At 44.3% G+C, this 25,384-nt stretch overlaps 1 protein-coding gene and 1 non-coding gene across 2 annotated transcripts in view; one reads left to right on the top strand and one right to left on the bottom strand.

Annotated features, from left to right (window-relative positions):
* The window catches only part of HEATR1 (HEAT repeat containing 1), a 46,100-nt gene extending 29,534 nt beyond the window's left edge, over positions 1 to 16,566 (bottom strand). The window contains exons 1-14 of the mRNA XM_075267456.1: positions 16,399 to 16,566; positions 14,131 to 14,347; positions 11,924 to 12,065; positions 9,029 to 9,130; positions 8,663 to 8,803; positions 7,269 to 7,480; positions 6,136 to 6,272; positions 5,912 to 6,014; positions 5,073 to 5,183; positions 4,675 to 4,792; positions 4,456 to 4,563; positions 2,478 to 2,573; positions 1,779 to 1,867; positions 82 to 293 (exon numbers count right to left, since the gene is read on the bottom strand). Of these exons, the coding sequence (XP_075123557.1) occupies positions 82 to 293; positions 1,779 to 1,867; positions 2,478 to 2,573; positions 4,456 to 4,563; positions 4,675 to 4,792; positions 5,073 to 5,183; positions 5,912 to 6,014; positions 6,136 to 6,272; positions 7,269 to 7,480; positions 8,663 to 8,803; positions 9,029 to 9,130; positions 11,924 to 12,065; positions 14,131 to 14,347; positions 16,399 to 16,540 (1,930 nt within the window). The 5' untranslated portion in view covers positions 16,541 to 16,566. The remainder of the gene's footprint in view (positions 1 to 81; positions 294 to 1,778; positions 1,868 to 2,477; positions 2,574 to 4,455; positions 4,564 to 4,674; positions 4,793 to 5,072; positions 5,184 to 5,911; positions 6,015 to 6,135; positions 6,273 to 7,268; positions 7,481 to 8,662; positions 8,804 to 9,028; positions 9,131 to 11,923; positions 12,066 to 14,130; positions 14,348 to 16,398) is intronic.
* Positions 16,567 to 21,219: 4,653 nt separating this feature from the next.
* LOC142198729 (U2 spliceosomal RNA) lies at positions 21,220 to 21,404 on the top strand. Its single transcript, XR_012715387.1, has one exon. It is a non-coding gene; the product is annotated as a U2 spliceosomal RNA (small nuclear RNA).
* Positions 21,405 to 25,384: the final 3,980 nt, after the last annotated feature.

Genomic DNA, 25,384 nt, shown 5'->3' with positions numbered 1-25,384 from the left:
ATATTTATTATGTCATAATAATAATAATAATAATAATAATAAATAATAATATGTAGACGGATTACACATGAGCATAGATACCTTCAGGCCAGCCTTTTAGTAATGGGTGCATGTGACAAAGTTCACTACTTCCCAAGTACACGGCCATGGTGCTCTCCGCTGAGTTGACATTACTGTCGGTGAAAACCATGTGTGGTATCACAGTCATCACCACCTTGTTACAAAGCTCAGGCTGATCTTTGATTGAGTTTTCTTGGACAATAAGTTCTGTAGCTTCTTTAATAGCTTGAAACCTGTAAAAGAAGATAAATCTCACTGTATAGGGTCTAAAAAGCCAAAAAAATTGTATTCTCACTGCTCCCCGAACAGCCATTAAAGTATGAACAGCTTCCAATCTTAGGGGATGATGCATGGAAAAATTCCCAGGGGATGTATATCTGAAGGAAAACTTGAAATAAAACTCAGGCATCAAAGAAAATTAAAATGTAACTTTTTATCCAAATCATAAAGTAAAAAAACATAAAAAGTCCAAATTCATAGCTATGAGTAAGGGCCTGCACATGCCCTGAAACGCGTAGGATACTTACCTGTATTTATTCATGGATTCATGAATTTGGACTTTGTTTGCTTTTTACTTTATGAGTTGGATTAAAAGTTACATTTTATTTTTCTTTGATAATGGAATTTTATTTCAAGTTTTCATATGATCTAAGAAGGACCAAAGACAAAAAAAGCACTGAGTTTAGTAGAGGGTATGTTAAAGAATATTCTTCAGCTTGGTCAGAAATCACCCGGGAGGTAAGCATCCAATGAGCAGCATGGGTGCTACATGAGAGCCATACAGAATGATATTGTGTGCCTCCATGCTGAATGTGGAAGGTGACCATGTATGCCTGGACATTAGAGATGAGCGAGTAGTAGTCGATCAAATATCTCCCCGCCATAGGTATTCATGTAAGCAACCGAACACCAAGGGGCTAAACGCATCGAATATTCAATGCACTTAACCCCTTGGTGTTCGGCCGCTTACACAAATACCTATGGCGGGGAAGTATTTGATCAAATACTACTCTCATCTCTACTGGACATGTCCTTCAAGAAGGAGTTTCCACGCTAGAAACATATACTATAAATCTGGTACCAACATTTATCTGTAGAATAGTGGATCTGGACACTATCTAACCTGGGACGCCAGCTACTGGCCACCGCATCCAAGTAGGGAATGGACAAGTGGTCACAAATGTGAAAGGCTCTCTCTATCCCCTTTTTTGGGAGTTGTGGAAACACCTGAGCAAGTAGGGACATGCATATATCAGACAATTCCCCAATAGAGATGAGCGAGTAGTATTCGATCAAGTAGGTATTCGATCGAATACTACAGTATTCGAAATACTCTTACTCGGTCGAATACCACGTGGTAAACGCAGTAAAGATTCGATTCCCCTCTCACTTCTTTTTACACCAATAACTATGCAGGGGAGGTGGGACAGGAACTAGGACAATGTAGGCATTAAAAAAAACGTATACAATAGAGATGAGCGAGTAGTGAAATATTCGAAAATTCGATTCGAGTAGACCTCAATATTCGACTATTCCATCGAATACCACTCACTCATCTCTATTCCCCATATAACCACTCACTATATGTAATACTCTTTATGCGATAAAGCTGCCCCAATTTTGCCCTAGCTACATAGGCTGTAGAACTCCTAGAGATTTTGTAAAGACAAAGCAGTGAGCGTAGTCTGGGCATGAGCGCAATGAATAAAACTGCTTACCAGTCACCAGTATGCGATAGATCTGCGCGATCAAACAGGGAGAGTAGAACGGAGACCATCTCTTCTGTAGTGAAGTGGCCGAGATAGAGCTGAAAATAACAGGACTGTTAGAAAGGAGGCAACATACCGCTCTATGAATAAATGAGGATAAAAATCCACAATTCTATCAGATTCGCCCATTCATTAAATAAGCCAGGTAGAGGGCTTCTCAGCATCCGCTGTGTGACTAAGGCCTAGTAGCAAAGCAGACATTACAGCGGACATCCTTAGAGAACTGATAACTGTTATCTCCAACTCTCTCACCGGTAACATAATGCTGGAGGAGTTTTCCCATCTGATCCACATGAAAGGCTATACGTATTGGATTGTTAGGGTTCCAGTTATCAGCAGAACAGCCCTCAAGTGCCCCATGTGAATAAAATGGTGCTAGGCCGGGCCGCCGCTTCATTTCCTTCTACGGAACTTCAGGTACAGCTTTCTAAAGCAGGCTCACAATGTCATAACCAAAATGGCCCCAGTTATAAGTCACTGGGTCCATCAGATGACATTGGGATCTTCTGTAAATGTTAGTGTTATGGCCTTCATATGAAAGAAAGCCATGATGTAGAAGCTCCAAACTTTATAAAACAGGCTGATATTGTAAAAATATATTGTAAGACTTGACAGTGCTGACAAAGATGTAAAATATAAGTGACTGACCTTAAATGAGTGCAAGGCCGACAACAGAACCTCAATGTTGTCATCCATGAGACGAGTCAAAATGGCTTCTTTAATAAAGGATTCATCAAAACCAGCCTGGTGTGAGAAAGGAAGCAGAAGAATAAGCTTATATCATGTGAGTGTGGACAAGTCTGAAAGTATGGGAATGACTACATCATTGATCTTATTTCGTTTCCAGTAACAGTATGGCCATCCTGGATGTCAGCCACTCACACCATTACCACCAACTATAGCTCCAGAAGTGAACACCGAGCTTACCCCAGGTTCCTCATTGGTAACTTCATTCTCTGCACTATATATTACACATTTGTGTATCAATCCCTCATGGTTTTGAAGATTGAATCTTATTGTATCACCAGTCCTGGTTGTTTGATAATCATAAAGTTGCCTTTTAGGGGCATTACAGCAGATTTGATACAGTAATTTGTCTGAATGTCCCATTTCTCTCAAATAGATTTTTAGTGCAAGCCATAAATTCATTTAGATGTATGGAACGGCTGTCACGCAAACATTTCTGCTGCAAATCTTCCATATGTGAACATACCGTAAAGAATTCTGCACCCATATGAGCATAAGACAAGGAAATGGAGAGAGGGGTTACATTCTATAAGGATGGATAGGTGGTACAAGAGGTTAAAAAGGGGTCCAAAAAAACAAACAAAAAAACAAGGTAACAAGGTAAAGAAAACGGGTGTTGAGGAATAACGTAGAAAGTAGTGGAGGATAAAATATTCAGATTAGGGAAACTGAAATATTTAAGAGCATGCTTAGGACTTTGAATGTTGAGAATTAATCTAGGTAGTGCAATCCAGAGAATTGGTGCAGCACAAAAAAATTCTTGCAGACAAAAGTGGCAGGTAGGCCTTATGGAGCATGTTCATCTCAGATCATTGGCAGAATGTAGAACATGAACAGATAATGAGTAGATATGGGGTGGGGCAGAATAATGGACGGCTTCATTGCTGAGTGAATGTACAACCAGTAACTGGCACACAGTAGAGGCAATGAGCTAGATGGCTACAACATTCGGGAGAGACTGTAAAGGGGAGATATTTTTGAAAGAATAGGACTTAATATTGAGACAACTGAGAAATAATCAATAAAAAAAAAAAAATGTACATGGGCTGGGGAATTGAATTTACAGAAGTCACTTGTATATCTGGTGCTGCACTATAAAGGACTTCGGTCAATCTAGATAAATTGCACGTCTTTAAAGATGACAGTGTGGCAGTTATATGTCTGCAATTACCTTTTTTTTTACCTTTCACATAAAGAGGACATTTCACCACCTCCAACAAGTGGTGCCTGATATGCTATTTAGGTTCTGTACTGTCAGGAGGGCGGGGTCAGGCAGGAGCAGACAAGGGGTGTGACTCTGAGCTCTGACACTGGCGTCTTCTGATTGGAGCTCTGAGTCACGCCCCCTGCCTGACACCGCCCACCTGACATTACAGAGCTTACATAGCACAGATACTATGAACATGAACTGGTGGAGGTGGTGAAGTGTCCTCTTTAAGGGCTCGTTCACATCTGCGCCTGGTCTCCGTTCTGCAGGTTTCCGTTTCCTGCACAAAACAGAGGCAGGAGACGGAAACCTGCAGGACTCTTTCATACCCATTCATTTGAATGGGTTTGAAAGATGTCTGGCCGTGAGCGGTGGTGAGCGTTTTATGCTCTCTGCCGCGAAACCGTTTTTTAAAAATCAGTCACAGAGTCGGACATGCAGTACTTTGTGTCCGGTTTTAAAAAAACGGTTTTGCGGCGGAGAGCATAAAACTCTCACGGCCGGACCCGGTCTGACGGGTTTCTGTCTTCTGCATGCAGAAAACTGAAACCACAGAACGGAGCTCGAACTCTAGTGTGAACCCAGCGTTAGCAGTCTGAGCAACAAAAAGCTAAAAATTTAATTTCGAAACAATTCTGTCCTAAAACACCAATATTTAAAGCAATAACTCACCTTAGACTTCAAAATGATGTCGTTCAGATGCAGTAAAGCGAGATGTCTTACCGCAGCCTGGGGGTGATTCAAGCCAAGCACGAGTGATGTATCACAGTCTGCCAATAACTGTAAGAGTTTGGGAATCACAATGAGCTTTCAGAACAGACTAATAAAAGAGTATAAACCAACTACAAACAATACACCCCAATAACTATGGAGTATAATGGAGGCTCATACCTCATGCTTGCCACCACTGGTAGAAAGCGCAATGAACTTCTGGAACAAGTCTTGTCTCTCCTGATCTTTAATATCTTTCAGTTTGCTTTCCAATACAAAATCCAGAGCTTCGGGATACCTGCAGGCAGAGAAAGGTGTTGTAGTAAATATGTCATTTGTCCATCACATGTCCAAGACAGATTCGTAGACCCCAGTGATGGTTCTAATTGGACACGAGGTCTTGAAAACCATAAAAACTGATACAGGAAAAAAAGAAAGGTAACAACTGCTGCAGAATCTACGCAATGCCAAAAAGGTGAGAATGAGTTATAACTAGGAATTATGGACTTTCCTACATACTAATACCATGAAAGCAATATCAGTACAATCTGCTGGAAAACGCAATTGGGTGCACATACTTGTTTTCCAACAGCCTGATGAGCGGGAGGAAACATTGGTTTAGTTCAGACATTTTGTCATCATCACCCTCATGCTCTTCACCATAAGTCAGGAATTTGTCCAGGAAAGAGCTGCAGAGAAATCAGAATGGCAAGAGTTAAAATTTTCATGGAATATATCACTAATCATATCGACAAATAAAACGTGCGAACAATGGGCAACAGGGATGTGCGGAGATTAAAATAACAAAGAATAGGGTCACATAGGGGGTGTGAATTTTTATGCACTCCTCCAAAAATTACTGACCCCAAAGACGCTCTAAGGGTGCATTCACACTACGGATACGGTGACTAATTCTGAACATTAAAACGCGTTCAGAATCAGCGTGTATAAAGCAGATCCCACTCATTTCAATGGGAGCCGGCATACGAGTGCTCCCCATAGAAATGAATGGGCTGCTTTTTACTCTACGAGCGCTCCCATTGAAGTGAATGGGAAGCGCTCGCGGGTACGGCTCGCCGTGTATAGGGGCCCGGCAAGCGCTTCCCATTCACTTCAATAGGAGTGCTCGTAGAGTAAAAAGCAGCCCATTCATTTCTATGGGGAGCACTCGTATGCCGGCTCCCATTGAAATGAATGGGATCTGCTTTATACGCGCTGATTCTGAACGTGTTTTAACGTTCAGAATCAGTCACCGTATCCGTAGTGTGAATGCACCCTAAGGTGGGCAACATTTTCACAATGTGCCACAAGTTTAATATAACTTTATATCAGAATTCACATTTTATCTGTGTTGAGGGATAAACAAATTATGTTTGAGAAAAAAAAAATGAAGTTGAACAAAATGAAGCCGACTTACCGAGCCAAGAGCTTAGCCAAATCTTTCCCCAGTGGTATGTTATTCAGGATTGCTTCCAGATTACTTTTACACAACTCTGGGCTTGGATCATCTTCACTGCGTTCTGAAGAATAAAACGAAGACACGGGTACTTAAAAAAAAAATGAAATAACATGGGAAAGGCAAATATAACATGGTGAAACGTATATATGCAGACAAAGAATAGAAGAAAAAAGACAGACTACCTGTAGATGAAGGGACAATGGCGTGCACCAAGTTTGGGAGGAGGTATTCTATCAATGAACTTGTGTCGTAGGAGGAGGCTGAGATCTTCTGAAGTACATCGACTAATTCAGGAACCTTACACAGATTTAAAAATGGTCTGGAGAAACAGGGTAGATAATTAAAATGTAAAGAAGTCAATGGTAGAAAAACAATGCTTGCTTGCTTTACTTCCCTATTTCAAATACAAGCCTCACTTTTTCTTAGGGCTAGTTCACACGGGGGCAAGCAGGCGGATTTCGCCTCAAAATCCGCCTCCATATAATGGTGGTCTATGGAGACCACTAGCTTTCTTTTTTCCCCGCTATCGACAACAGGGAGCTGCCCTCTCTTCAGGCAGAAACCTCCGTTGTCGACTCATTCATTTGAGCTGACTCCGGACGGGAAAGCCGTGATGGTCGTGACAGGCGGATTTTGACCCGAGAGTGATGCGGCTCCCCACGTCACTCTCGGTGCCAAAATCCGTCCCACCTTCCCCCGTGTGAACGAGCCCTTACTTTTCTTAAAGGGGTTGTCCAGTCTCTTGAAAGTGATGGCCAATCCTTGGGATAGGTTATGAATAGAGATAAGTGAACACTATTCGAAACAGCCATGTCGAATAGCACGCTCCCATAGAAATGAATGGACGTAGCCGGCACGCGGGGGGTTAAGCGGCCGGCCGCCGGCAAAGTCAGCGTTCCAGCGGCTTCCATTCATTTCAATGGGAGCGTGCTATTCGAAACGGCTGTTTCAAATAGTGTTCGCTCATCTCTAGTTATGAATATCAGCTTGGTGGGAGTCTGATACATAGCACCCCCACCGATCAGCTGTCCACCACACTCACCAGCCACGGATGGATGCAGGCAGCTCTGTCTATATGTAGTGGCATGGTTGGGCTATAGTACTGCTCACAACCCATTTAAGACAGAGATCAAACCCTTTGAAAAGAAGCAGTCAGCTCTCCTGACATGTGTGTCTTACTAAATACTTGTATTCCCCTTTGAAATAATTCTGGAGCATTTTATTTAGAACTCTCTTGTTCCTCTGTTACTCCTACTAGAAACATATGAACAAACTGACAATTTCAAGGTATCTCTCCATATTCTCAAATACTCACTTCTTCCCCACTTCTTTGGCCTGCTGACGCTGTAGAAGAATTATTATAGATCCCACTCCTTCCCGCATCAGAGATGGTGTTTTTCGCAGGTGGCGGCTGAGCTGTGATGCTAGGGCTTTCACCAACGATTGCTCCATGACGGTCTTCGCAGCCAGTTGGCAGATTATCATGTATGTGGCAGCTTTGTAATCCACCACTGAAGACTTCAACCCCTACAGAATAAAGTAATACATCAAATAGAAAGAAATTATAGTGATTATACGATGCTGGGAATGTATGAGGAGTAACCCTGCTGATGGCAGGGGGTTAGGAGGACCCTGAAGGTAAAACTGTCCACATTATGGCTGCCTAACCCTCAGCTCTCAATGTGTAAGACATGGAAACCCAGTAACTTATCCAATCCTATAAGGGCTGGTTCACACTGACTTCTTTTGCAAGCGGATTTTGATGCAGAATCCGCCTGCAAAAATGGCTCCCATTGACTTCAATGGAAGCCGCTCACTTTTTTTTCCGCTAGCTAGTAGCAGACAAAAGAAGTGAGACGATCTATCTTGCCATGGATTCTGTAGATGAATCAACTGCGGCCTCTGCGGCTCGAGACACGCTCCTGTGTAGGCTCATTCATTTGGGCCTAATCAGGAGCGGCTAGCCGCGCAGAATGTTCACAAAGCGGAAAAGGTTTCCGCGACCTTTTCCTCCGCGACATACCCTAAGATTGAGCTACACGGTCTTAACACTGAGTCATGTGACATGAAGCTACTAAGGAATGACGACCTAAAGCTGGGTTCACATTGGCGGAGTGAAAAGTCCTGTATAGCGGACCCCATTATAGTCAATGTATACCCACCCGCCTTTGGCTGTAACTGTGGGTTTGGGTAAGGACAAATGGGGTCTGGGGAAGGGAGATGGTCATTTCTAGAGATGGGTGCAGATTTCAGAAATGGGAACGGCACCTATAGATGTTTATGTACAACATATATGAAAGTTGTGGGAAAACTGTTTTATACCTGATAGGAGATAAAAGCCCCAGGATATTAGTCCTATTGGATAGGCTTTGGAAAGGACTGATAGAGAGTATATACAACCCTAATCTAAGCATGGTCCCTACTGGTGGTCAGAGGATGATAGGAGGTCGCAATGCTGAACCCAACATCAGTTACATAACATCGCTACGGAAAGAAGCCAAAGCCTGAACATTACACTACAAGTATTACCCATGGAATCCATGTTCTAGCCAAGTACTATCTAGGAGGTGGCAGATACTAAGTCTTCCAATACCTTCCCACATCTATGGCATCCACATAGCCTATCATATATGTAATACGTTACAGGCCTACAATAGCCTACAGCTGATACTGTAGCATGCAGATAACATATAGTCAGACTGGCATTACCTTCTGTATATAGGGAAGGAGTTTGGCCACGAATGTGTGAGAGATCCAGTCAGCAGCATCCAACGCAGCCAATACGGTTATGTAATAAAAGTTTATCAAGACCCTCAGCTTAGCCGCACTTTGTGGATCATCTGAAAATGCCTATTGAAAGAATCAGAAAATCGTAAATGACATACAAATGAAAAAAGCAAAATTTGGCAATATCAACCCCAAAGTGATGTATACGTCAGCATGGTTCTAGATACAGAAGGGGATATTTATCATGCAAACATAGAAGCTTTCTAAGGAAGGTTTTGGAACAAACACCACAGTAAAGCCAATGAAGAAGAACAAACGTGACAATACCAAATATAAGTGAATACAAACCTTCAAAGACTTTGTGACCAAATTGCAAATAAACTCCAGAAAGTCCATGTCCTTGTAACAATGTGTTATTAAAGTGCTTCGGGCAAGGGGGACCCCCGGTTTCTGGAACACAAGAATAGACAAAGACATTACAGTATAACAGTCTGCAGGGTGAGACCTCCTGAGATACTAATATGGGCTGTAGATGTTAAAGAATGAATTAAATACAACCCAGGCCAGGAATACAGATCACTCAAACACGGGTTTGGAAAGTCTTTACTGTATCCATCATTCACCTAGTCACATATCAAGGAGAGCAGATGTGCAGTTTGCAAAATGTGGTCCTATAAAAAGGCTGCCCAAACTAATAACTGGCAATGTGGCGAGGGAATCTATCGCTCTAAGAGGGAGCAGAACTAGCAAAAATATTTTTTTGATCTATCACACGCCGTATGCTAACAGGATGCCAAGTATCAGACAAGCACTCAAGTATCTAGGGTGTGAACTCTGCCCAACTTCTTCCTGAGTGATAGTCACACAACACTGGATCCTTACCCCTGACAGCTAAGGCCTGGTTCACATCTGTGTTTGGCGAGTTCGCTTGAGGACCCCCTAAACGGAATACCGAACGCATTAAAAAGCGGTTAGCTAAGAAACCACACGGACCCCATAGACTATAATGGGGTCTGTGTGTTTTCCGCACAAATAATGCAGAGAGAAAAGTGGCGCTTGCAGTATTTTTCACTCAGCATGATTTGTGCAGACACCGTACGGAAAACCCACGGACCCCATTACAGTCTATGGGGTCCGTGTGGTTTCTTAGCTAACTTTTAATGCGTTTGGTATTCTGTTCGGGGCAAGCGGACTCCCCAAACAGAATACCAAACGCAGATGTGAACCGGGCCTAAGGCTAGAGCGCTTGGCAATTTATCAAAAACTCAAATTCCAACTTTTCCAACCATATGGACAATTTTCAATTTGAATATCAATTTTCTTATTTTTGAAAACTTTGATAAATTCTAAATAAAATTGCTTTAGTTGCCAAATTCTGACACCCAGAGCCCCAATGGCCCAATAAGCATTCAATGTCCGACATCAGAGAGGACTCTGGAACTCACTCTGCTAATGTGCGGGTGCCATACTCAAAGACCCACCCGAAGGGGCAGGCATCAATTTGGCTGTTCTGTTAAAAAAAACAGAATAGTCAAATTCCTTAAGGGCAAATTAATTTGCTAAATCACCAGGCCATTGATTGCTATCAGCGGTCATACGTGGCATAAGACTTCTGGCATCCAAGCCTTGACAATAGACCAAATTTTCGTTTTTAACCCATCCTTGGCCTCCACAGGGGTTGGTCCAGTTCCTGGACAACCCCTTTAAAGAGATGGAGGAGCGCTGATACATCTGTGAGATAAGAAATATGATTTCATCAGTCAGCACCCAGTTGTGACCTTGTTATCATATTCTTAACATAGTATGCTCATCTATTTCCACAGAGGGCACTGTCAATCCATGTAATCCAGTTAGGAACATTCACTACTTGTTCTTCAAAATGTAACCTATGAAGAAACCGTATACTGTTCCAGATAGGACAGTACGTTACACCTATATCAAAATAATGTTATTGCTAATATAGAAACAAGTACAAAGCAGGTAAGCATTTGAAAATGAAGCTAAGCCAAGATTCACGGATATGGAGAGAGGAGTGAATATATGTAAGTACAGGTTGAGTGACAGGGTGACCAAAGACTTATCTATAGTCTTCAAAATGGTAGCCAGCTAGGTCCATTCAGACGTATACAATACATCTGTACATTACACATACATCTTTGATCCCTATGATGGGGTAAGTTCAGGTCAAGAGAACATTTACGGTCAAAATTCAGACATATTGCGGTCCTCTGAAAGCGGCCTTATACTGTTGTAGACCAAGAACTTTCAAAGCCACTAGTAAATTTTATTAAGGAAGAGAAATATCCTTAAAGGGGATAACCAAACTTAAAATAAATATTATTGGCATCCACTGAGCATACAGGATTCATTTGAGATCAGCCACAGGATGAATCAGTTTTTCATAGCGTATAGAGACTGAAGGAGATACCTCCGTACACTTTGTTGTGGCCCAGCTGCATTACTGCAACTCAGCAACCACTGAAATGAACAGGATCTGAGCTGTAAGGCTGTGTTCACACGGAGGAATTTGCTGCGGATTTCACTCCCAAATCTGGAACAGATTACTCCCGGAATCCGCCTCCCATCTCTGGGAGGTAGAGATGGCAGCAGAACGCGCTAAAAAGAAGCGTCCTGTTCGATCTTGCAGCTAATTCAGCCACGGGGTCCGCGGCTCGAGACTCCCTCCTCATTAGGCCCCTTCATGCAGGGCTAATCTGCAGCGGGATGGCACGACAGAATGCTGATGCACTGCATCGGCATCCCGTCGCGGCTAAACTGCAGCAAAAACCTCCTCATTTTCCGCTGTACAAACATACCCTTAGGGCCCGTTCACACGGGGCAAGAGGGGGCGGATTTTGATGCGGAATCGACTGATTCAGTGGCAGCATCCGCCTCGTAACAGCAACCTCCGGACTAGGCCCATTCATTTGGGTCTACTACGGAGGGGAAGCCGCGACAGGTGCATTTTGGTCCTATTCTAACACAGCTTCCCACGTCAAAATCAGGACCAGAATATGCCATCCCTAGCCCCGTGTGAACTAGCACTAATAGTGTGTGTCTGCCATCTGCTTGCAGCTCCATAGACTATGCTCAGAACAGCTGTTTGGTGCGGGGCTGGGTGTCGGAAACACATAATTCTCAAATGACTGACATATCCTGGAGATGGAACGTTACGTTTTAGTCAAGGAAAACAGCTTCAAATACTTTTCTGAAATGGGATTTACCCCGCACTTAGACAATTACCTGAATTGGATGTAACCAGTTCCACTTGTGAGTGGGGTCGTCAATCTTTAAAAGCTGAATGACCCGGACAAATATTTTAGTGTCGTAATATGGCAGGACGCAGCCTATGAGACTGTCTTGATTGTAGAGATGTATGTGAAACCTGGAGAACACAAACATTGTATTACTATATATTATACACTGAGGAGCAAAATAAACTGCAAATTACCGGGGCTGTAAATATGCAAAACTATACAATATTAATAATTCTGTAATATAAGTAAAAATAATTAATATTTTTGCTATAGAAGCCTGACTTGGTAAAAAAAAATTCATCTGGCTCCACCAAAACTAGCCGCAACGTCATAGTCGTGGAAATTACTCTCATTTACACCTGTAGTACTATATTTGTGTGAGGGTACGTAAATTCATCCCATTGGTTTCCAGGGAGGGGTAACAAAAAACAAAACGCACATTGTCAAAATGAAGCGCTCTTAAACAGAAACATTGCAAAGGCAATAACCTATAAAAAATATGGATTACATCCTTTGAAAAGAAAGCGCACCCCAATATCCCTTATATTTCCCTACAGTTGTTGCTGAAAGCCATGTCCAACTTCAAGTCACTTACAAAATGTATATTTGCACCAAAAACACACCCAAGCTCAAGTTTACACAAAAGAAGAGAAACTAATGCACAGTTTCTATACACCACAAGGGTCTCCCATAACGCGAGCTTGCTCTCCTGAAAACGGTTAAACAGTGGCCATGCAATAGCCATAATATAATTATTATATATTAATAATATATTGCTAATATATTGCAATGGCCATAATATACAAATGGGTTAAAAATAAAAACCGCACACCACAAACAACTAGATCACAAAAATTTACATTTTTTGACGGCGCAGAGCACACTATGTATCGTGATTAGAGATGAGCGAGTACTATTCGAAACTCCCGTTTCGAATAGCACGCACCCATAGGAATGAATGGACGCAGCCGGCACGCAGGGGGTTAAGCGGCTGGCTGCCGTCAAAGTCAGCATGCCAGCTGCTTCCATTCATTCCTATGGGTGCGTGCTATTCGAAACGGGAGTTTCGAATAGTACTCGCTCATCTGTAATCATAATACAATTTACACATACCCAAGCAGATCAAACAAAATGATCTTAAAGGGGATGTCTGGGATAAAATTAAAGATACCCACCTGTCCCAGTGTCTCCCAGAACGGTCCGGTCCTATTGCTCCAAAGTATTGTTTTGGAGGAAGTTCCCACCGCACGTGACTACTGAGGCCAATCAGAGGCCTAAGGCCTAAAGTAATGTCACAGCAGCGGGGGGGGCTTCGGCTGGGAGATGACACTGGAGGAACAGGACCAGGCTGTGCTCGGAGACACCAGAGCAAGTTTATCCTGGACAACCCTTTAAAATGTAAGAATTTGTGCTACAGGTTGGGTAGGGACAATGTAACATACAAACTTAGGCCTGGTTCACATCTGCGTTCGGTATTCCGTTTGAGAAGTCCACATGGGGACCCCCTGAACAGGAATACCGATGGCATTGACAAGTGGAAAGAAGGAAACCACAGAGAGCACATAGAGTATAATGGGGTCCATGTGTTTTCCATGCGGTGTCTGCACAAGTCATGTGGAAAAGAAAGTAGTTGATGAAGTACTTTTCTCTCTGCATGTTCCGTGCGGCCACCGCGCGAAAAACACACGTACAGCATTATAGTCTATGGGGTCTGTGTGCTTTCATATGCTCACCACTTGTCAATACTGAACGCAAATGTGAACCAGGCCTTAATCAACGTTTGCATTACTTCCTTGATGTCACGAGCCAGATGTTGGATGATGTCTGTGCTGTGGCATCAACAAATGGTCTAATTTGGTGAAGAGGAGTGATCAGATGAGCAGTCCATGCTCCACCTATCAGCCATTTATCCCCTAATTCTACTCTCGGTACAACCCCTGTAACCACAGTAATATTTCTTAATTATGGTGTCAATTTGCTGCTGCTAAAACTAAAAGAACATTTTCTACCATGTAAATAAAAAGTAATCCATTCACCTGATTCTACAGGATAGGCCATAAATGCCTGATAGGTGGGAGATGAGTGTGTGTGTGTGTGTGTGTGTGTGTGTGTGTGTGTGTGTGTGTGTGGGGTCTCAAGAAATGGGATGTGCATGTATTAGGTATTAAGTGATCATGATCTTTGTTACTATACCTGTGAATAAGCCATTCCAAGCACTTATGAGCTGGCCTCATCATGAAGTAAGGCGAGAGGTGTGTAAGAAACAAGGAGATGTTTTCATCCAGCTGTTGGTTCACGGCTTTGGTTTGCACACTGCGCTCCAAGTTTTTAGAAGTGGTACTGAACAAAGTCTCTTCAAAGATTGCAAATGACGCGTCGATCCCCATAAGTTGTTCTAGTCCTGTGCATCCTACAAAAAGACAGAGGAATGTATTAAAGGGGTATTCCCATGTCGCATACTCACCAGTCTTCATTGCTGTAAATTCTTCTTTCTTCCGGCTTTGTTGCGTCATTGGTGGGCGGGGGTTACATATGCAAAGCCAGCGGCGAGATGCCGCTGGCCCTGCGTGCACGCTCATAGACCAGTCTAGCCTTCACAATGCGAATACAGACCCGGCATCCGCCTCTCTCTATTACAGTGGATGTCGGGTCTGTATTCGCATTGTGAAGGCTAGACTGGTCTCACCATCTATGAGCGTGCACGCAGGGCCAGAGGCATCTCGCCGCTGGCTTTGCATATGTGAATACAGGGGAGTGTAGACGCCGGCACAGATGCCTGCAACATCGCTATGCTCCTGCCCTGCATGAAGCCCCCCCCCCCAGGAGCATAGCGATGTTGCAGGCATCTGTGCTGGTATCTAACCGTCCCCGGCATCCGCCTCTCTATTACAGCGGATGCTGGGTCTGTATTGGCGGCCCCTTCCCCCCCAAAGGGGTAAACTACCCCCCTCTAGGCTTGCTCCCGTGCACTTAGCCCCTCCTCCCTCCCCCCTCAGAGCAGCAGATACATCCCTTGACTTATGACCAGATAAGTCAAGGGATGTGTCAAAAAAAAAAATGAATAAAGTAAGATAGTGGACAAACAAAGAAGTTTTGCTGAAGCAGTGTATTTAGGAAAAGTCTTACATTCACATTAACAAGCAGTATAGATAGGATCCTTGTGATGAGACAACCCCTTTAATATATACTAATAGCAAAAGAGGATCAAATATTGTACCGTGACATTCATGAATATTAAGAAGAGGCGACAACTGTCCATGAAGACTTCCTTGTTCTTTGTGGATTTTGTATGTATTGTATTACATTGGTTTGTATTTACAGTCTCTACTAGCATGTAATGCACTGCGTGTTAACGTTGCTATATAAAGGATAAAAATATATTAATTGTGCATCAGTCCAACTCGCTATATAGAGAAAACGTACAGACTACTTACACGTCGGGGTCCTGATGCTCTCCAACTAATAGAATAAAAGGGCTATAGTATTTTGTAGACTATCTTTCCTGCACAGCTTTCAGCAGAGATGAATAGATGATATACACTGTAAACCTATGCCACATCTGTACCTCTCTTGAAGGAAGAGGAATGCTGCAGCCCCTTCGTTCTAGCCTTAGAAGTACCAATATTCCTACAGAAGGGGATTTCTGACATGTAAAAAAATTTCAGGTACTGAAGGAACACTGTGTTTTCTGGGATTCTCCTATTGGTGACCTATCCTTAGTACATTTTCAATGTCAGATCGGTAGGGGTCCAACACCTGGCACCCACACAATCATGATAAGGAGAACCATACAGTCTATGGGGTCCGTGTGCTTTCATAAGCTCACCCCTTGTCAATGCGTTCAGTATTCCATTCGGGGGTCTCCATGCGGAATACCAAACGCAGACATGAACCAGGCCTCACATATACAAAAGAAGATCAAAACTTTAAACACTTCTGATAGAGTTGGACTAAAAAGCCTGCACTGTTTGTTTGCAACAGTGCAGAAATTTCACATCCAAGAGAACAAGATGCCCCCAGTTTAATAGCAAAGATTGACAACAATGTAGACAAAAAGGGTCAAGGGTCAGCAACCTTCGGCACTCCAGCAACTCCCAACATGCTGTATTCACTTCCATGGGAGTTTCAAGAACAGCAGGGCAAGGATGCATGCTGGGAGTTGTAGTTTTACAACAACTGGAGTGCCGAAGGTTGCCGACCCCCTTGTGCTTGCTGATGAATTCTATTATAGAAAAATCCCACAAAAAAATAAATGGGAATGTTAAAAAGGTTTCATACTGGTAATATTACAGGCATATAGTTAGGATATCATATCAAAAGTGCGATAGGACCGATGATGAGAACAGCTCAGACATACCACAACACTCATTCAGAAACAAGACAATATACGGAGCAACACTCATGTGCACAGAGCCCAACTTTCATCTAATGTCTGTTATACCAAAGGAAACTGCTACTTACCCAGAGCATAAAACGTTTCTCTGTCAATAGTTGCAGCTTCCTTAGGATCAAAAAGAAGCGACGCAACATGGTGCCGGCCAAGCAGGCTGGGGTCATTTTGTGGCAGCGCAAGACGCTTCAGTTGATGCGCTAAAGAAGTCATTTTGGCTGCTTGCTGTGTGTGCTGTCTTCAAAACTGAAAAGCAAAAATAGAAAAAGGTAAGAATAGCAATAATGTTATTAAAGGGAGTCTATCATTGGCTATAGGGATTTGTAACTATAGTTGCATAGCCATTACATAGGCTATTGTAGACAGTCCTTGGGTTATAACAACCCCATCTTTCTTCTACCTCTGTGTTGTACTGCTCCTATGTTACTCCTGATAGTAATGTACGAATAAACTGAACACTGGGTATTGCCATTCCCCTTATCACATAGGTGTGACACTAGCAGCACTTATATAACAGTACGCTCTAGCCACATATTCCTGTATACAAGGATGTCTCTGCCCCACAGATGATCCCCAATGACACTGCGAGCCATAAGTCCCCCTGGAAAGGTGCGTGTCTGCCATACCGATCACACTGCCATCCACAGGAGAGAGGATACATGTTGGAGGGGCTGTGCCCAGTTTACAACCCATCACCTACCTACAGGATAAGTGTCTGATCAGTGGGAGTCCAAGCACCAGCTCCCCCACCAGTCAGCCCACCTGTAAGGATCAGGGGATTGTACGGACCAGATATGCGCCATTAGACTCCACAGGATTGCCGAGCTTATTTGGCAGTACCACAGACATGAAATGAGCGGCAATGGGAGACCGCTGCTTCATAAAGACAAGAATATATGTTTGATGATTGCTGGTAGGGTGAGAAGATGTAAATCTGGTGCATCCCCTTCAGGTACCCCTAGACATTAGGTGACAGTCAGCTAAATCTGCCAAAGAGTGCGCAATGTCTCCTTCAATGATGCCGATGGAGGAAATTTAATATGTCCAATATTTTGTCCTTATAGGAGACTGCTGGTTGTCAGGGGAGTCCTGCAATGGCTTATATCTCTCTTACTATTGAGAGTACCTGCACCCTTGGCCGAGATGATCGTGCATGGGGGGGGGGGGGGGGGCAGAATAAACAGCTGTTGCCAAACTGCTATCTAAGATCTACAACCAGCCTTACAGGGGGGGCCCCCGCGGTCACGAGGAACGTCAACAGGACTACATGAAGGTGGAGGTGTCAGGAACATGATACAGCGTGCATGACACTATCCCATCCGAGGGGACATTGCACAACAATAACATTACAGCCCCCCTATCACTGATACATGACGGACCCGCAGCCTGATATAACAGATCAGACCTCCTCCCATACACCCCTAAAATAAGGATCCCACCCCCTGTGATGTCAATGCAGTGTGCACCCCACATTATTACAGTGCTGAAGGAAGTTACACAGAGCCACGTGTCATGTTATGGACTGAACCCCATATAAAGTCCCTACAAGTCCACAATGCAGGTAGTGCAGACAGTGTATTCCTGTGCAGAGCAGCCTGGCACACAAAGTGTTAACTCCTAATCTACCAGAAGAGGAGAGATCAGAGGTCACCGCCATATACAGGAGGAGCGGGGCTGCTGTGTGTATACAGTCACTTACCTTTACACGGGTCTATGATCAGCCACGCACCGGGTAGCTCACTGCTGCGCTCCACATGGAAGCATGGGCGACCCCTAACCCGGAAACACTACGGTCAGCTCTGGCCCGCACTTCCGCTCTACTCTATGGTAGTACTGGAGGAACGCGCTGCGCGTAGTGACTAGAGACTGTGGGCCGGGCGTTGTAGTACTCGCAGTCATGCACTAGTGGGAGCCTCTGAGCTTGTCTGTAATAATCCCTGTTATTGTATATGTAACATAACGAATACAATATCTACAGGCTGAATATGGGGAGCTGCAGCTGACTTCTGTAACCAGCAGAGGGAGTATGTGTGTGTGTGTCTATACACACTGCACCCCAAATCTCTCCTCCTGCACCTCACATCTCTCCCCCCACACCCTGCACCCCACATCTCTCCCCCCACATCTCTCCTCCCACACCCTGCACCCCACATCTCTCCCCCCACATCTCTCCCCCCACACCCTGCACCCCACATCTCTCCCCCCACACCCTGCACCCCACATCTCTCCCCCCACACCCTGCACCCCACATCTCTCCCCCCACACCCTGCACCCCACATCTCTCCCCCCACACCCTGCACCCCACATCTCTCCCCCCACACCCTGCACCCCACATCTCTCCTCCCACACCCTGCACCCCACATCTCTCCCCCCACACCTCTCCTCCCACACCCTGCACCCCACATCTCTCCCCCCACACCCTGCACCCCACATCTCTCCCCCCACACCCTGCACCCCACATCTCTCCCCCCACACCCTGCACCCCACATCTCTCCCCCCACACCCTGCACCCCACATCTCTCCTCCCACACCCTGCGCCCCACATCTCTCCCCCCACACCCTGCGCCCCACATCTCTCCTCCCACACCCTGCGCCCCACATCTCTCCCCCCACACCCTGTGCCCCACATCTCTCCTCCCACACCCTGCACCCCACATCTCTCACCCCACATCTCTCCCCCCACACCCTGCACCCCACATCTCTCCCCCCACACCCTGCACCCCACATCTCTCCTCCCACACCCTGCACCTCACATCTCTCCTCCCACACCCTGCACCCCACATCTCTCCCCCCACACCCTGCACCCCACATCTCTCCCCCCACACCCTGCACCTCACATCTCTCCTCCCACACCCTGCACCCCACATCTCTCCCCCCACACCCTGCACCCCACATCTCTCCCCCCACACCCTGCACCCCACATCTCTCCCCCCACACCCTGCACCCCACATCTCTCCCCAGCAACACAGATAAGCCAGGCTCACCTGAATATAACAGCTTTTTCTCCCGTGAAAATATGTGCCGCCATTGCAAGATATTTATTTATCACTATTCAAATGAGAAGTCTGGATCACTGAGAGTGGCTTCTTTACTCCAAACTACTAGGCCGCACAATGCTCTATTATGACGGCACAAATATGAGAACTCCGGGCCAGGTGAGCGTTCCGCATAGCTCAAAGAAAGGAGAGGGAAGAGGGCGTAATAAAGCAAGGTGGAGCAAGAGAGCCGCCCTCAGGGGTCCAGACTGCTCATTAGAATATTGTGATGTAAATGAATAGCTTGGCAATGGAGACGCACATTTTTATAGGGATAAAAATATTACATCCAATCGCTTCTCGGCCTTATGGCTAAGATCAAGTGTAGTCCTGGTTCTGTTCAGTGGGTCAGGACTGCCAGATCTTAGCCGGAGGTGCCCCGGGTACCCTCTGCTTGGCCTTGTTGGTTTGGCCAGGTTTATTGCCTGGTTGGCTGACTTGCAGCTATTGGGTAAGAGGCTTAGTCCCGGGGCAATGAGGAGCGATCACCTGGATAATCTATTGATTCTTGCAGGTTTGGCTGGTACCGTGTTGGTCGAGTTGCTGACTACTATGGAGCTAAAAAGGAAGAGATTCTGCTTGCGGTTTTTCCCCAAGAAAGAGGCTTCCATGGACGTTTGGGATGAGATGGTTGTGGCCGGAATCCTGAAAGACTACTTGCTGATGACCAAAGATGACGTCCTTGCCATGCAGTGGAACTCCGCCAAAGGGTCTTGCGATGTCACATTCAGGTCAGAACATCTGTGCACGGAGGCCTTCCGGAGGTGGAACGAAGGAGGGACCGCTGGGATCAGAGACCGAGTGATTTGCCTGACCTCCTTGCACAGCGGATGGAGGACACTGGTGGTGTCGATGGATGACCCATTTGTGACTACTTTGGAGATTTTGGACTTCATAAAATTATGTGCAGCGGTATGCAGATTCAAGAAAGACTTGCTAAACAGGGCCGGTTTTTGGACTGGTAAGAAAAGGTTTTCTATCTGGATCAAAAAATGAGGACCTTAGCCGGTTTGATGGGGACATTGAATTCAGTGGAAATACTGGATTTTGTTATTGGGAGGGTCTTGGAAAGAGATCTCCCGGTAAGGAGGAAACAAAGACTGATACGGGGGACATTTCTTTTTTTCCAGAGACTAAAAAGGTCATAACAGAGACTGTGATTGAAAAGGCTCTAGTGATAGAGTCCGTTTCTAATGTTTCTTTTGCAGGTTCATCTTCAACGCTGGGGGCAGCGGAAGCCTTGTCCTTTGGTGTGCTGTGTGAGCCTGATGTGAAAATGAGTCTTGAGGAGGCTGTACCTTTGCGTGGAGTGAGTATGGTGAATGCGAAGGTGACTGAAGTTAAAATGGTTGCAAAAGTGGAAGTGCTGGAGGGCTTAGAAGCAGAGTTTAAGAAACCTAGTAAGGAATTGCTGGATAAATTGATGTATGAAACTATCAAAGATATTGGTGACTTAAAAATAGAGATAGCCAATTATAAGAGTGTAAGATATTGCTTAGTCAGTAGGTTTCATAGGGATCATGTGGAATTCTTTGATGAATTTTTAATCAATGATCCTATGGCAAGGGAGATATTAGATATAAGGTATTTGAATGAAAATCAGATGGATATGTTATTAATACTTGCTATGCAGGGAGGTTACCCAACAAGTGTTAGGAAAAAGTTTAAAAAAGGGAAATATAAGAAAAGTGCGGAAGCATATGAAAAATTAGATGAATTGTATAAAATTTAGTGTAAAACATGGTTTGTAATGATGTATAATCAGTGTTTATATGTGTTATATATGTAATTTAGCCACTATGTGGCATTGTAAATGTTTTTAATGACGTTCGATTGTTGTTTAATAAAAAAAAGGCCACCCTTTGAGGTGGACGTCAACATAAAAAAAATCTTTTCTTATCAGTTTAATATCTGATACGTCCCTTATCTGGGGACCATATATTAAATGGATTTTTGGAACAGGGAGATGGAAATAGAGCTTGCTCTGTCCACTCCATGCATTGACCTGGTATTGCACTATCTCCAGGACCGATGCACAAAAAAAGAAAAAAAAATGTTGAGCCTGATCTATCTAAATGTGTTTGTTTACCATACTGTCTGATGACAGACTCCCTTTCATTGTAGGGCTATATCATTGTATTACGCTGGGTGTACACTACTGTATTACGCTAGCGTTACACAGTTTTATTGTGCTGATGTACAAGATTGGGCTATCTCTGGCACTCCCATTGAAATGGATGGAGCAATGCGCATCTTGCCCGACCACCACTTCATTCAGAACTGGAGAGAAGAGTCTCCCATCCGTGGGATCTGATCTTTTGGACCCCCCAACAATCTGCAAGTTATCCCCTATCCCATGGATAAAAGCTTGCTTTGATAATTTGAAATATCCCTATTTTACAAACGTGGCCGATCGAAAACGGTATTAGTAGATAGATATTAGTATATACACATATCATTAAAATAGGTAATGTAGTGGCTCAGTGGTTAGCCTTGCAGCACTGGAGTCCTGGGTTCGAACCCCGCCAGGAACAACAGCAAGGAGTTTATATGTTCTCCCCGTGTTTGTGTGGATTTCCTCCCATTCTACAAGGACATACTGATAGGGGAAAAAAAATGTACATTGTGATCCCAATATGGGGCTCACAATCTACATTGAAAAAGAAAATTTAAAAAAAAAAAAATATATATATATATATATATATATATATATATATATATATATATATAATTAAAATAATTACAAAACCTTTCAGAACATTACTGAACAGACACCTCTTTCTATTTAAATCTGTGTTTCATTAAAGGTATAAGGCAGAGGTTGATCTCAGGACATAACACATACATAGCATGCTAAGCTGTCTCCCTACAGACTGAGCCACAAACTCGATTGGCTTCAATGGGAGTTTATTTCTCATACCTCTTTAATTTTTCTCTCTCGATAGTATATTTCTTTCCCTGTATAATGTATTGGTATATAGAAAACTATTTCCATATGTCAGTACATTGTATGTGGAAATGTACTGACTGTTCACCGGGTGACTGGGTGGAGGGGATTTGAAAACCAGGAGAATCCAGGGAAACCCCGGTGAGTTGACATGTCTGCTTTTTTGATATTGTTAATAGAAGAGATTGTCCAGGTAAATTACTACATTTTTCATAGGCTGGCGAAGGTGAAAAATTTTTTTCAAAAAAATCCTTCTCTCCTGTCCGCAGTGCTCTGGTGTCCTCCCAGTACAGTCCGGTCCTGCTGATCCGATGTCTTCTCAAAGTGAAACTGCTTGCCATCTGTGACATCATGGATACCGTCCGCTGAAGCTGCTGCTTGACCTCGGAGGTCATGTTTGGCTGAGATTTCTACCACATATCAACACTGCACTGAATAGACTGGACTGTGCTGAGAGGCACCAGAGCATTGGGGAAAGAGAAGTATAATTATTAAAAATATTTTCACAGTCTATTTAAAAAATTTTATTTAAAGGGATCCTATCATTATTATGCAATTTTTTCTGACTAACAGGTAGGAATAGCCTTAAGAAAGGATATTCTTCTCCTCCCTTTAGATGTCTTCTCCGCTCCGCCGTTCGATAGAAATCCCGGCTTTCGTCGGGAAATGAGTTCTCTCACAGCACTGGGGGCGGTCCCCAGCGCTCAAACAGCACTGGGGGCGTCCCCAATGCTGTGAGAGAACTCTACAGTGCCGCCTCCATCTTCGTCAGGAATGGCCTCTCCCCGCGTCTTCTTCTGGCGCTGGGGTCAAACATCTATGCATGCGCAGTCGGCTCTGCCATCGGGCCTCGGGCAGAGCCGACTGCACATGCTTGTGGCCATTTTCTTGTGGCCACTTACGCTTTGTACTCCATTGAACTACAGGAGCGTACTGCGCTTTATGCCCGTGTATGCGGTCACAAAAAATGGCCACGGGCATGTGCAGTCGGCTCTGCCCGAGGCTCAATGGCAGAGCTGACTGCGCATGCATAGAAGTTTGACCCCCCAGCGCCGGAAGAAAACGCAGGGAGAGGCCATTCCAGAAGAAGATGGAGGCGGCGCTGGAGATTTCTCTTGCAGCATTGGGGACACCCCCAGTGCTGTTTGAGCGCTTGGTACCGCCCCCAGTGTTACAAGAGAACTCATTTGCATACCGAAGAAAACCCGGATTTCTACTGAACGGCGGTGTGGAGAACACATCTAAAGGTAGGAGAAGACTAGCCTGGACAATCCCTTTATCTATATTGTTCCAGAGACCTATGTGATTCCTAACTCATATTTAGACGATCTTAAATCCTAAAATATGTCATAATTTGGTGCACTTTATCCTTAAAACGACTGTGCAGATATTTTTGTGCTGATATTTTAATACAAACCTATTCAAGTATATAGACATGCAAACATCTCTTTTTTCTCTCCAGTTTCTCCCCTTTTTCGAGCAGAAACCGGACAGACACCATTATAGTCTATGAGATCTGCAGGTTTCCGAAGGTAACCGCTTTTTTTAAGCGAATTAGGTCCCCAAGCGGTCCCTCCAAACGGAAACCTGAGCGCAGGTGTGAACCTAGCGTAATGTGAAGAAAAAACCTGCCATGCTTTATTGGACTCCATATGTATGAAGACATTGTCCTCTAATACCATGGTCTGTGCTCTGTACTAATGGTACACACAACAGAAATTTATGATCCATGTGGAAGCAAAACAGTGCCTGGGCTTGAGAAGAACCAGCCTTCACACAGCTATAGACTAACCTGATAAAATGCTGTCCGACTGCCTGCACCCAGTACGGTTGAAAAAAGATATAAGTCCATCAAGTTCAATGAGGGGATGGGAAATGGCATGACATTCTACACATTTCCATAAGCATCAATGTTATTTTTCTCTAGTCATATAATCTTTTTTGACGCTTTCAGTTGTGACTGTTGTGACCAGTTCCTGGGTAGGCTATTCCACAGATTTACAGTCCTCACAGTGAGGAAGCCTTGTCACCTCTGGAGATTAAACCTTTTATTTTCCATACAGAAGGAATGCCCCTGGTATTTTGAGGGGATTTTACATGGAGCAGCTTTCCCCATATTTCTTGTATGGGCCGTTTATATATTTATATAGATTTACCGTGTCTCCTCTTAAATATTTATTCTCCAGACTAAACAAATTTAATTTCTTTAATCTCTCTTCATAACTGATGCCCCTTATCAGTTTTGTAGCCCTCCATTGTACCTTTTCCAACTCTAGGACATCCTTACTATTTACTGGTACCCAGAACTGAACTACATAATCCAGATGGGGCCACACCAATGACTTAGAAAGTGGCAGGGCCGCACCTCTATTGAGGCGAGGTGAGGCGGTAGCAGTTAGATTTTTTTTTAACTTTTTTTTTCTAGCTGCACTGGTTTAGACCTCTGCACTGAGACGCAGATGTCTTATTGCTGGGCGAAAAGAGGAAGTGGCGGCAGTGGGAGCAGCGGTGAAGTCGGTAAGTAACATACTTTTTTTTTTTGTTCTACAATAGGCCGCTACCTGCTGGAGTATCTCCAGCAGGTAGCGGCCTATTTATCTACCTCCCCGGGCCTGCTCATGGCCACCCCCTGCTTCCCCTTCTAGAGAGGCGGGGGCCGGCTGTGAGCTGGCAAACCCACTACCACTATTATTATACTCGGCGGTCTTTACAGACCCCGAAGTATAATAATCAGATTCCCAGGGGAGGTGAGGGAACATAATAAACAGTTCATCTCTCCAGGATATGTTAATCCTAGCAGGTTTCGGGCCTGTATAGTAATGTCCCAGACGTCACGTGGTCTGGGACATTACCATACAGGCCCGAAGCCTCCTAGGATTAACATATCCTGAAGAGGTGAGTAAAACTGTTTATTATGTTCCCTCACCTCCCCTGGCAATCTGATTATTATACTCAGTGGTCTGAAAAGACCCCTGACTATAATAATAGTTCATGGGTGGGCCACTTTGGGGCATAGTATAGGCTTCAGGGGCCACTGTGGGACATAAATAAACAAATATACAGATAGATAGATAG

This window comes from Leptodactylus fuscus, chromosome 3 (genome assembly GCF_031893055.1).
Source record: "Leptodactylus fuscus isolate aLepFus1 chromosome 3, aLepFus1.hap2, whole genome shotgun sequence".
Lineage (NCBI taxonomy): Eukaryota > Metazoa > Chordata > Amphibia > Anura > Leptodactylidae > Leptodactylus > Leptodactylus fuscus.
The sequence above is the reverse complement of the archived record's forward strand: the minus strand, read 5'-3'. Positions and strand labels throughout refer to the sequence as shown.